Raw genomic sequence first — 14,111 nt, forward strand, 5'->3', positions numbered from 1 at the left:
CAGTACCACCGAAACAGCATCCTGGATATTTGAAAAAAACATTCCATTCTGCCAAACAAAATACTGTGCAATCGTATTTTGTCAAATAATCGCAAATTTTTTGGTGAAAGGAAATAATCGCAGTTTTGTATGATCTATATATAAATATGATGTGATCAAATAATAAAATAATTGTATTCTTGACTTGATTACGCAATTCTATGAGCTAACGTAATAAGTGAATACAAAACATACGAACAACTCAAACATTTGTTACAACTTAACCAACAAGTTAGGTCCAGTGGTGATTATTTGAGGGAGCTTCGGTTCTAATACGGAAAGCTATCTGGGTTCGATTCGTATTAGCCATCTGCTTTGTTAAGTTACCGTCCGTAAGTATCCATGTTGCAGGTTTTTAGGGAATTAGTCGGTTGGCAGTCAAAAAAACATGTGTGGATTACAGATCCTCGAACAAACGGAAACTATGTATTGGATTACGGGTCGCCGGATATCTCTGATTTAAAAAAAAACATTTGTTACAACTTCAGATCTATATTTTGGTAGATTCTAAAACGTTCGTATGTTCTGTATTTGTTTTGATTTAGAATATTGTTAGAGGTTGTACAAGCTAAAATATCTCAAGTAAATAACTATTATGTTCGTAAAACAAATATTTCTTTTTGTAAATTCTATCGGTTGATCTGATCGATATCCTGAGAAACGTACTAATATTACATAGTGGATTAGCCCGAAAAATAATATCAGTAAACGCTTTTCTTTTCTTACATCTCTGCTTGTACCATCAGCACTATGTTTAAAAAATTGTCATATATAGGATTCTGATTCCGATTCCTGACCAGTACCACTGAAACAGCATCCTGGTTACAAAAATTCTCTGATATTAACTTTTATTTGAAAAAGAACATTCCATTCTGCCAAACAAAATACTGTGCTACCGTATTTTTTTCAAATAATCGCAATTTTTGTCGAAGGAATATGATATGATCAAATAATAAAATAATCGAATTCTTGACTTGGTTACGCAATTCTATGAGCTAACGTTATAAGTAAATACAAAACATACGAACAACTCAAACATTTGTTACAACTTCAGATCTATATTTTGGTAGATTCTAAAACGTTCGTCTGTTCTGTATTTGTTTTGATTTAGAATATTGTTAGAGATAATACAAGCTAAAATATCCAACTAAATAATCATTATGTTTGTTAAATAAATATATTTTTTTTTGTAAATCCTATCGGCGATCAACATCTATAGAAACATATTTAATGTTATATAGTTGATTAATCCGAAAATATACCACATTATTTGAACTGAGTTTAGAATACTTTCCCACTAATAATAAGGAATGAGATGAACCGATGTCTGTTACTGTCAACCATATAAAGCATTTGAATGCTCAAGTCTATATTTTATTTTTAAATAAATATTTTTTAAAAGCTTGTTTTTCAGAACATTCTTTGTAGTTTTATGTACTTTTATTAATGTAATAATTTTATTTTAAAATTATTGAATTTACTGAAAATTGCTAGTCATAAATTAAAACCTGAAAAATGATTTTTTCTGAATTACTATCAGTTTTAAACTATTGAAAACTGTTAGTCGTGGACAATAATGTATTTATAGTCAAAATTGATTTTACTTTTTTAATACAGTATATGTGAAATCCTTATAAAATTTTGAAACATAGTGAATAAACAGCCTTTTTCAAAAAGAAAAAATAGTGAATAAATATATAATCGACATTTACACCTAAATAAATGCTCTGTTTTCACCCTAGGTAAATAGGCTCGTCAGCACAAACAATATTTGTAACGGTCAATAATTATCACACATTTATTATTTTTTTCACTACAAAATTTATCCAAAGTGGTCCCTGTTTGCCTTAAGGGGTAAAAAACAAAGCATGATATTTATGTGTGAAATTCTTCAAACCCATTTTGGACATATATGTGTAGATTCCGTGTAAGAGCTGTATCATTAGATGTGTTTTTTGTTGTTCTCATTTAATATCACTACTGTTTGGATAATTACATTAATTAGTTATGTCTCCAAGTGTTACTCGTAAACCACTGAATGCTTTAGGGTCCCCTCACGGCTTATGTTAATTAGGCTTCTAATTTGAAATTAGGATCTAATCTATGTTATAGCACTATCCAATTGTGTATGGATCATAACTATTGATTGCTACGTAACTAATCAGAGCTCATAATGTTCAAAAACTAATCAGAGCTCATTATAGAAAATGTGTATCAGTAAAACTCGAGAAAACAATGTTTTGAAACCCGATCCGGATCCGCGGTTGAACCGGTAAATCCGGTGACCCGAGATAAATTCAGTTTGGATTTTGTAGAAAAACCCAAAATTTGAAAAACCGCAAAAACCCACCAAAACCCGAAATCTGGTACTGGTTGAACCACTGGTTGAACCAATAGATAACTTTTATATTTACTAAAGTTTTTGATTATGTTTTTAGATTCTCTTTATATTCTAAATTTTTAATTAAAAATTTAGGTTTCTTTCAGTATTTTGTCGTCTTCTTTTTTCTCTCCTAACTTTACTGATTTTATATTTTTTTTTTCTTTTTTTTTTCTTTTTGATTATTTTGTATATTATAAATCTGTAGTATTAGGTTTTACGTGTTCTAAGTTCTGTATATACTGTTCTGTTGATAAGTTTTACAATTTAGATCAAATTTTCTGATTTTTAATTATACATAATACCAATCACACTCTTTTAGTACAATTATGTTTTATTTTTGGTTTATTTTGGATTCGAAGTTTAATTTTTATTCACATTAGGCGTGAATATTTATTAAATTTTATTCTTAATTTTTAGATGTCACGACTTTTAACGAGTTACAAATTTTTTAAATAGTCTAAATTATTTTTTGAAGTATATTAAATGAAAATAAAATATAAAAAGTAAAATTAAGCATTTTCTAAATGTTTAAAACATAAAATATATACATACAAAACTATTATTTTATGTTTTGAAAACATTTAGAAAATATTAATTTTAGTTTTTATATTTTTATTTTCATAGAAAATATATTATTATATAATAAAATTAATTTATTTATTAACCTCCGGTTCACCTGCGGTTGATCCGATAATCCAGTGATTCTGTAAATCGTCCGGTTCAGTTTTAAAAACATTGGAGGAAAGACAATATCAATGTTCTTTCTCAAAAAAAAAAAAGGAAAGACAAATACCACTAAAACAAAAATGAGCACCATATTAGATCCTTGAGGAAGTATTATAATCTTAGATTTTATGTCTTCTTTTCTTTTTGTTAAACTTAAGATTATAATACTTCCTTTTTTTCAAGTTCATTTTGTGTGTGTACGCAGATTAATAAAATTTGATTATAAATATATTATTTTATATGGTTTACTATTTTCAATAATTTATTAATGTTTAATAAATATAATTTAAAATTTTATAATTATCTAGTATTTTTAACTAATAAAATATATGAATATGTTAAAATCATCTTCTTCTTTTCTGACGTTGTTAAAATCATCTTCTAGAAACAGTTTTTTTTTTGTAAAATATATTCCAGAAAACCGAGGGGGGTAGTAAATAGTTATGTCTTTTGTGTAAAAGACTGATATCCTACAAAATAGCTGTTGCGAACGACCACGTTTTAGGTTAGAAGAAAAATAGAGAACAAATGTATTAAGGCAAATACCCGTTCAGGATTTCTTATTAATGATGTGATAATAAATTTACAAACCCTTAGATCCATATTTATACAGTCTCAAAAAATCCGATTTCTTTTTCCCTATAAAAATAGTAATTTTCCTACACCGAAAATTTAATACACACAGATGCAACAAATACTACATTGACGAAAAATCTCTACAAAACTCCAACATTGTTGGGATTGAGAAATCTCATGTTCAACTCTTTATTGTCCGATTGGTACGATATTGTCTATTTTGAACCCGAAAGTAATGTCTACATGGATTTGGTTTTGGACCCCTTCCCAAAATGTCTCGTACTAATCAGAGTTGGACATCTCTTTATATACTAAATATTATTTGTCTAAACTTCCAATATGAAACTTTGTTTACATTCTTACGTAAGTTTTTTTTGAGCAACTAGCTAAGCTAAAAGTATTAACACTCTAGTAATTTAAAAAAAAAAAGATTTACAATTTTTTGGGTCTAAATGTTAAATTGACACATTTTCCACAGGGAATTTTGTTCACTGCTCACAGGAAAGCGACGACGTTTGCCCGTTGCTTAGAAAGGAAGCTAAAAACGGCAAAAAGGACGCGCCGTTTTAGAATCCCGACGGCGTCTGGGTAGGAAAGCGAAAGTCCGTAACGGTGCCGTTACCTGCTTCCCCGTGAACGGAACTGTGAAAGTGACCCCACCCAAAACGGCAACACAACCGCTAGCCAAGGAAACGAAATAAATCTCAGCCGTAGAAAGAATCAACGGCTCCTGACCATTTCTTCGACTTCTTCCCCCACACATAAACCCTCTCCCCTGTTTTTAATTCAACCAGAAAAACCTCATTAAAAAACTTTTACAAGTGTCCATAGAGAGAGAGAGAGAGGAATGAACGAGATGAGCGAGAGAGAGACTAGTTTCGAAGGTTCAAACATCAAGAGGATGAGACTCGATGACGATGACTCAGATGTTTCACGCTCACCGGAGAGGACGGTTTCTTCTTCTTCTTCTTCTTCTCTGGCTTATTCTGCCTCGGATTCTGAAGAAGAGGCTCATCAGAGCTCAAGCTGTTCTAGCAGCGATACTCGTCTGCCATTTTTAGATCTCGAGGTTTTAGATTTTTAACTTCCTCTGTCCTTATTCATTCTTTTTTTAATTTTATTTTCTTACATTAAGATCTTTCGTTACGTTTTTGCTTTCAATTTAATTTGTTTCCGTTTAAAAGGGTCGTCATCACCAAATCTCCGAAACCGAAATATCGTCGTCATTAATCACCATCAATTTCAGGTAACGTTCCAAAAAAAAAAAGCTTCTCACTTTCTACTTCGTCTCGCCTATAAATTCATCTTCTCACCTGTGCAGAACCCAAGGAGAAACAGCTGAGATGGACTCTGCGACGACGACGACCATGGAGACGGAGAGGAGAGACGGACAAAAGACAGAGAAGAAGGAGAAAACGCCGACGCAGGCTGAGCTTGACGACTTCTTCTCGGCGGCGGAGAGACGCCAACAGAAACGATTCACGGACAAGTTAGTTCTTTTATTATCCCCATGCGCGCATTTTAGCAGTTATCCTTAAACGTGCGCACTTTTGATAAACTTGTTATGTTAACAGGTACAACTACGACATCGTGAATGATACGCCGCTTGAAGGTCGTTACGAGTGGGTTAGTCTGAAGCCGTAAAAGGCTAAGAAGCAGAAGACAACGACGTCGTAGGTACTCTGTGAGTTTTGTCACAGACAGAGAGAATCATAGCTTAGGACCGTTTTATTTCGTTATTGTACAGTCGGTCAGTCCTCTCTTGCTTAGCTTATTGTAGTTTCCTTATTTATCTTCTTCTTATGTTCTTCGTACCATGAGAAACAAAAAAGGACGCTGCTTTCTTTTCGAAGTTTATCATTTTTAATGTCTAGTTTAACTATCAAAACTATAACTGTTAGATTTATTTTTTCAAAAGTTGAATTTGAATGTCGAGTTTAATTCTCAATCCATCCATGTTTACTTTACTTGAAGAGCACACCAAAATAAAGTAGTAATTCTTTTAGTTTTTGAAAGAGGTGTAGTGAAATATTTATTGTGTCAGTAAAGCTGGACCTTTTTGTCAGTTATGTAGAGTTGAGTTGGTGTGCTGGGCATTTTATCCGTTAAATTTGATTCGATTCGTTATCCGTTGCTATTCGATTCGAAAATTCCGAATATCCGTAAGCTTTCGAAGCAAAGCAAATACTAAAATTCAATATCCGTCAAAATCGAAGCAAATCACAAATATTAAAATTTTGGGAAGCGAATATCCGATCCGATCCGTCAATATATAAATACATGTATATTTTGATTATATTTAAAGTTTTAAATGTATAAAATTATATAATTATTATTCTAATATATTATTTGATAGATTCTATTCATATTATTACTTATATAAAAGTATTACATAAAAGGAAGAGAAAATATTTACGATAATTATAATTTTTTTTTAAGTTTTGTGTTATTATAATTTTAACTAAGTTTAAAAATTTACAAAATATGAAGATTCATTGCTTTTTTTAATTTTTATCTGTTATATCATGCAAAAAATATATTTTACAAAACAAATTTGTATCAAATTTTTAAGATTATTTGTATTAATCAAAACAAATGAGAGATCCGTAAGTATCCGCGAATATCCGCAAATATCTATTTATTTTCCGGATATCCGTTTTTCCGAATATCCGTATTTTTCCGAAGCAAAGCAAATCGAAAAATCAGATATCCGTAACGTTCGAAGCAAATCACAAATACCTTCAAAAACCCGAATATCCGATCCGTGCCCAGGCCTAGTGCCTATGCACGTTATTAGCATTCATGATTTTTTGTAGCTTATTATTTGAATTTAGAAAGCTATTTATTGTTTTGTTTCTCATTTTGAATTGATGATTTACAGAAATTGTTTCCTTCCGGTTTGTGCGTTTTGTTTGCCCTACTGAAGGTAATAATGATTATAAGAAGAAAAGAAATTTGTAATTAAATAATTGTGAAAGTGTGTATATACAGTTGGTATGTACTTGTTCTCGTATAGTTTGTTTTTTTTTTTTTTTGCCGTCTTGAAAATTTTATTATACAAAGGCAAGTCCAAGAAGGACAAGCCCAACCGAACATACACCAACCGAACATACACAGAGCCCAAAGGTCCGAAAAGATTAACAAGCCCGAAGGGCAGAGTAAAAAAATGGACCTACAAACCCAATTAGAGTTGAAACGGCGCCACCCACCACCACGCGTCCGAAAGCGATGCAAAGCGCTCTACGTGTCCTTCATTCCCGACGAACGAACTATGCGTCATCAACATCACACCAAAACCGAGAAAACACCGGTGAAGATTTCCGGTCACTGGTTCCCGTCATCCACTGGATCCAATCGGAGAACCCCGCCTCTGTTAACACGCCGACGACAACCCACCACCAACAACAATATTGGAGATAAAGGGTCCTCTCGGCCAAATCATCCCGGCTAACGTTGACCAAACGGTGCTTCACCGGACCACCTCTTTGGCATGCAGTGAATCTGCATCCAACTTCATCGTCACCACCCCTTCCACCAGAGAGTCTCATCGAAAAGGATAGAGATCTCATCCTGGAAACGGGTTTTGTAGGATACCAGAGAACCAGCGAGAGCCGGCCGTCAACACCAAAAGGGAAGTGGCGACGCCAGAAGCAGAGCCGAACGACCACCATAGAAGAACGCGTCGCCGGAGACCAAAAATCGGATCACCACCGATCCGATAGAAGTACAACGCTATAAACTAGAAAATAAAACGAGAATCCAGACCGACGGTGGCTAAAGGAGCCCACCCCGTCGGTCGGTGTCGGAAAAACTAGTCGAAGCTTTTCTTGTTCGAAGAGAGAAGATGGAGAATTAATCTAGAGAGAGAATGGAGTTTAGGTATGAATGTATAGTTAAAGAGTTAATACCTGGTAGTAGTATTTTTGTAAAATGAATGAAATTGAATACGTGTAGTGGGATCCACAACGACGGTAAAAGAGTGAGAAGATCTCATCATTACCTGATTCCGTTGGGATTATATTCCTCTTCTCTTTTCTTGCAGCAGACAAAGGCGCGTGGCAGCACGTGCTTTCTGTTATTTTAGGTTTTCCATTTTTATTCTATTTTCCAGCAACCGCCCTCTACAACTCATCCAAATAATAGAAAAACGGTATTGCTCCAAAAAAACAAAACGGTAAGGAAAAAGAAGGTTTGAACCGTTCATTAGTGAAATGAAAGTTTGGTTACAAAATTCATTGAAACCCAATCTGTTAAACATTCTGTTCTAAGAGGCTGCGAAACGAGTTATTTTTCATACCCAAAAATGAATATATTTTACTCTATTTTCTTACCAAAATTATATTTTCTCATAACCTTTAATAAAAATTCAACTTTCATATTAATGAAGTATAGACCAAAGAATGGGTAGATGATGAGTCTTTTTTTTGTTGCTAAACTTGTAAATATCATAGATGATTAAAAGTTTTTACAAAAATAAGAACCTACATTCTGAACCATTTTGGCAAAAAAAATAAAAAACAAGATAGTTGACATTTTAAAACCTTTAGGAGATTTATTATCTCAGCCACATAACCATGAGTGAATCAAATCTTTTCCTGTGTTGCCTTGCTGAGATGATATTACTAACGTTGCGGAAGACAGTTGCAGGCGGTAAGGATACCTGATTGTATCAGATTGTTCCTCTGCTTCCACAAATGGTAGATCACTGATTGCGTCGGGAGCTTCCTTAGCAGTAGATCACTGATGAACGAGTCTTTGTATCGACTCATTTAAGTTATATAAGGTTTTTCTCCTCTATCGTCTTGCATTAAAAAGACAAACAGCAGCAATAAATTGGGTGAAAACTGAAAACTACTAACAGTTAATTGGAGAAGTGTACCAGAATTGTGTGGTCTTATATTACAAGAGTGCATGCACATAACTTGGATCTTATAAAACTTTTAAAATATATGGTTAAACTTTTTTTTTTACATCAGATCCGATGTTGAACCTTTCTATTCTCACGAAAGTTACTTCATACTCCTTCTGTTTATTTTACTTATCATTTTAAGTTCGTACGCACATATTAAAAATATATTTAATTTTATATATTTTCTAAATAAAAATATCAGTACCTATATACTTAACCATATTTCAACCAATAAAAAAATAAATAAAAGAATCTTATTAATAAATTTTGTATTAAAACCATAAAACAACATTTATTTTGAAACTAAAATTTTCCTCTACAACGATAAGTAATCTGAAATGGAGAAAGTATATTTTTCTACTTCTAACAATATGTAATACTAGATGATAATCCCCACCATGCGGAAAGTGATTTTTTTTAAATATATAATATTTAAATATTATAAATAATATACATTTTGTTATCAATAACCCTTTTAAATTTAAAATTTAGGTGAGCATTCGAGTACCATTTGGTTCGATTCGGTTCGGTTCAGATCCTTGAGGGTTTGGTTAGATTCAGATCTTTGTTGATTCGGTTCGGGTTTGGGTTTGGATAACCTATTTATTTAATTTTTCAAAAATTAAAGTTCATATATACTTTAAATTTTTCAAATATAAAAATAGAAATAATATATAACATATAAACTTGAATAATGTATGCCAAAATATTTATATAGTTACTTAATATATTTAAATAGTTGGATAAGAAATCAATAAATATTTTAAAAAGAAAAAAAAATCTTTAAACTTAAAAGTTACTTAGAATGTGCTTAAATCAAGTTATTAGATAGTGGTCAAATTAAAATAAATTTTTTTGATAAGATTTCAAAATCTTACCCAAAAATACAAATAATACTATAACACATGTTACCAAACCCTAAACTAAAGTTATATTGAAGAGAATATGAAACTAAACCTTTAATCTAAAAAGATATAAAGTTAGCAATAGTCATGACTCAATCTATATTCACTTATCTATGTTAAAAATAATTCAAATTTAGTAGAACTAAATTTACATCATTTATAAATGTTTATTATTATATGATTTCTATTTTTTTCCCATCAAAATATTTATTTATTAATTACTTTTAAGATCTAATCCATAAGAAAAATTCCTCTGCAAAATTTATGGAAGACTTTAATTTAGGAGGGAAACCTAACGTCTTCTAAAAATTTTAGATGGAACCCTAACTTTTACTAAAATTTAGGCGGAATGTGTGAGTAGACTTCTTTTTAAGTCTTCTGTGAGTCTTCTAGACCCTAAAATCAAATAACTATGCAAATACACTTTCTTAAACTTAAAATAAATTTAGAAATTGTTTAAATCAAGTTTTTGATAGTTACTAAACATATATAGGTCAATTTGAAAACAAAAAGTGAAGATAGGACTTCAGAATCTAACCCTAAAGATATCAACAATACTATAACATATGTTACCAAACCCTAAACCAATGACTCATGAATCAATTTACATTCACTCATCTATGTTAAAAATAATTCAATTTTAAATAAACTGAATTTACATCATTGGAAAATGTTTATTATTACATTATTTCAATTTTTACCCATCAAAATATGTTTTTATCTAAAAATTTTAAATTATTTTTAAGATATAGTGAACGAGAAGACTTATAAAGAATTATTTTAAATTATTTTTATGATATATCTTTGTAAGTCTTCTCTAACGGAAGGTTATAATTGTAAATCTGAATACATGTTTTTTGTTTGTTCATAAAAGAGCTGTTGTAGTTTCACTAGGCTTTTAAGTTACTTTTGCATTTGATTAAATTTGTGGTATATTTTTATTCAAAATCAAGTTTTGAGTCATTTTTAGCAAATCTCTCTTTAACTTATAGATATAATAATTTTTAAAATTAAGTAGAGAATATTATATTACATAACTTATTGTGAAAGTTAGATCAATTAGTAACCTCTAGCAATCTACTATATAAACAAGACATTCTCCGTAGAAACATAGCCATTTTCTTAGATGTGAAATGTTTTTTGATTTTGAGTTAATAGTGTTATATTGTTTTGAATGCTAAGCTTACTTATGTTTGTTTTTCTCCAGTTTGCTGATTTTGATTTTGTTACATATGCAGATGAACTCTTGATTTTGATGGTCCTATTCAATTTGGAAACGAGGCTCTCAAGTCTCAACAATGGCCGTCATGTACAGAAACTGAAATATCTCTCTAGGTAAAGTTATCAAAGCCTATTCTATCTTCTTTTCTTATAGAGCTTGATTTCTGTTTTGTCTAATACACCAAACTGTTTTTTTCATACAACTTTATCAAATTATAAACTATATTTTATAAATTTCACATTTATACACGATTTTAATATAATATATATGCTATATATTAAAATTATATGAAATATATAGTTTTATGTCAAATATTAGGTATTTTATTTTTTATACTTTAATATATGTATAACAAATATAAAAAATAGATAAAAATATATAATTTTATGTCAAACTATAAATATATGTCATATACTTAATATTTGTATATACGATGTATATATATTATATTTATATGTTATATTTTTCTATATTTTACAAGTATATTAATTGTAAATTTTGAATATGATATTTATAAGATATTTTGTATGATCATTTTAATTCAAAATCATTTAAATGCCTGTTATTTAACGTTGTTTGGATTTAAACTTTGTAGTTTTTGCTCTAAGGTGAACTTTGAACGCATATTGTTCTGTTTTTGTATTCATTTTCTTTTGATGAAATTCTGTTTTTTGTAGTCTTTGTTACTCATTTTCTCGCTCTGTTTCCTCAAAATCTTTATCCTTTCTCACACTGATTAATTATGATTGTATTGTATTACACGTATTAGCAGTGGCATCAAACTCATACACATGCACGAAAGGCTGTTGTTATTGTAGAAATTATCAATTTAACTATGTTGATAGTTGATCAAAATTCCATATGTTCAATCTAATTTACACAATCTTCTTAATGATCCATTTAAAATAAAAGAAAGTCTTACAAGCATCTGACATAACCAGATAGGCTAGACCAAAGTAATCAAGTAGATAGAATAATGTCGAGACCATCCTTCTCAGCGCTCAAGCTCTGTAGCCATCAATTAATTTGCAAACGTAACAGTACAATAATCAGCTTCAAAAAAAGTCAAATATCCTCTCTGACTCGGTTTTCGATGCAATATAAGTGGAACACCTCCGGCGGTGCTTCCGTCTCGCAGCTTACGTCTGGTGAACTTCCCCCGCCCGTCCCCCCCTCCCCCCCAATCTTCCGGACCCCTGGCCAACCTTCCAAAAACTAAGAAAGGTTCTTCACACTATCGAAGCTCCTTACCCATCCCCTCACAACTGCTGTAGCTCCAGAGCAACAAGCTAAAAACTCTGTCATAACTGAAATCTCTACTGATGTTGAGATGGTGCAAGCATAACCTCAAAACTCTGCAAAAATTGTTTCAAATACTGGATCCAAAAAAACTGCAGAAAACACTATTTCTTCTAGATTTGTAGATAACCAAACCATTGAAACAACTCTGCCAAACTTTACCATCATCCCGCCTAAAGCTTCATCCACTTCCATCACTAACAAAGCCTTATCTGTTTCAAACCGTAGTCCAGACTCCGCTCCTCTCTCTGTAGTTCCTACTACTGCTCAAAACCCTAGCCATCTCCCTCCTGAAAATGCTTCAACCTTCCAGTCCTCGAAAACCCCCTCACTATTGCAGAGAATTCAAATGTCTGAAGATAAGCCTCTCAAGCGATTGGCTCCTGTTAAAATCTTTTCAACAGGAAGACCTCGAATCACTATCCCTGACATAGTGTTTCAGAAAGGGAGCTCTACAAGGACTTCATAATCTGCTACTTTAGTGCAAAACCTCCACGTTTTAGTCAAATCCATAGTGTATTCCAACACATGTGGGGGAAAAGGAAAGAGGTTAGAAATCCACAACAACCCCATTAACCAATCAGCTATTGTTCGGATTTCAAGCGATTACATGAGACAGAAGATTTTGGACAAGTGCATCTGGTATGTTGGAGATTCGATGTTTCATACAGCCCAATGGTCTTCTGAGCACTCAATGACAACTCCCCCGTTGAAGGCTATCCAAATTTGGGCTCATTTAACTGGAGTTCCTTTAGATCTTCGCTATGATGAGGGTTTAAGTCTTGTTGCTGGTTTGGTAAGAGAACCAAAAGAAACATATGATTTTACCAAGAATCTCGTTAGCTTAACCTTTTCTCATGTAAAAATTGAAGTGGACCTTACTAAACCTCTTCCGCCAGTGGTTGAGTTTGAAAGAGAGAGTGGTGAAGTGGTGAAGTCCTTGTCCACTATCCTTGGGTGCCTCCTACTTACTTACACTGTCATGAGATTGGACACATAGTCCGTAACTGTCTTACCAACTCGCCACCTACTCAAGATACTGTTTCGTCTCAGAAGCAAACTCCTTTGTAGCAGACTGAAAAAACTCAGAAAAATACCAACCAAAGACTAAGGTACCCCCAAACTACTGATCCCCTTGTTTCTGTTCATCCTCTTAATCCTATCCCTGATCCTGCCTCCACCTCATTTTTTATCCCTCCCTCCCCCCCCCCCAAACCCTTTTGTTAATAACTCCAAAACTGTTGTTGATCCCCCTTCATTACCTTCCTCCGTTCAAAGTCTTTGTAAATTCCAAAAAACCCCATGAACCTTTTTCTGCTTCTGCTTGTACCCTAGACCTTCTCTAGAAAGATCTCTCTCTTCTCCTACCCTTTCCCCACCATCCCCTCTAAGCAAAACTCTTTTGTCTCTTTTAATCCTTTTGCTCCTTTATCTGACCTCACTAAAAATCATACTCATGTCTCTGACCCTCCTGAAACCTCCCTCCTTTCTGACCCAGTCACTAAAACTTTTTGTTCTACTGCTGTGTCTTTAGGATTTCCCAGTTCTATGCATGATTCTTCTCTACCTTCTCAATGAACGCAAAGTTCTTTTTTAGAATGTCCGAGACCTAAACGACCTGGACAAGTACACACATTTTGCTAGCTGGCTTCAAAGTTTTAACCCTATTTTTGGAGCCCTTCTTGAAACCCACATAAAATAACCTTGTTTGAACCCCCTGATGAACAAGATGTGTCCTTCCTGAAACTCTTCCTCTAACCATGCGTCTGATCCTGATGGTCGCATCATCCTTATTTGAAAAGCTCCCCTCTCTGTCACTATGATCCTGTCACTATGCATAAACAAATTGATAAAACATTATATATTCTTTCTATAATTCTACAATTAGTTACCATAAATCATTAATTTATATATTACTTGTATATTATTTGGTAATTTGTATTGGTGGATTCAAGAGTTAACTTTTAACTTTTTATCTGATTAAAATAAATAGTTAATAAAAATTATCGACCAAAATTATAGCAATTTTTTGAAACTTCACATATGAGCTAC

General features: G+C 32.3%; 1 protein-coding gene across 1 annotated transcript; it reads left to right on the plus strand.

Annotated features, from left to right (window-relative positions):
* The first annotated feature begins 4,511 nt into the window (after positions 1–4,511).
* Positions 4,512–5,597, plus strand: LOC108851941 (cyclin-dependent kinase inhibitor 7). Its single transcript, XM_018625422.2, has 4 exons — positions 4,512–4,793; positions 4,909–4,970; positions 5,046–5,213; positions 5,299–5,597. The coding sequence occupies exons 1-4, from the start codon at positions 4,572–4,574 to the stop codon at positions 5,366–5,368; spliced, it is 522 nt and encodes a 173-aa protein (XP_018480924.2). The 5' UTR covers positions 4,512–4,571; the 3' UTR covers positions 5,369–5,597.
* The last annotated feature ends 8,514 nt before the right edge of the window (positions 5,598–14,111 follow it).

This window comes from Raphanus sativus, chromosome 1 (assembly GCF_000801105.2).
Source record: "Raphanus sativus cultivar WK10039 chromosome 1, ASM80110v3, whole genome shotgun sequence".
Lineage (NCBI taxonomy): Eukaryota > Viridiplantae > Streptophyta > Magnoliopsida > Brassicales > Brassicaceae > Raphanus > Raphanus sativus.

Coding starts and splice junctions, on each gene's coding strand:
- LOC108851941 (XM_018625422.2), top strand. CDS start 4,572: ATGAACGAGATGAGCGAGAGAGAGACTAGTTTCGAAGGTTCAAACATC. Junction 4,971..5,045: donor TTAATCACCATCAATTTCAG/GTAACGTTCCAA, acceptor TCACCTGTGCAG/AACCCAAGGAGAAACAGCTG. Junction 5,214..5,298: donor CAGAAACGATTCACGGACAA/GTTAGTTCTTTT, acceptor TTATGTTAACAG/GTACAACTACGACATCGTGA.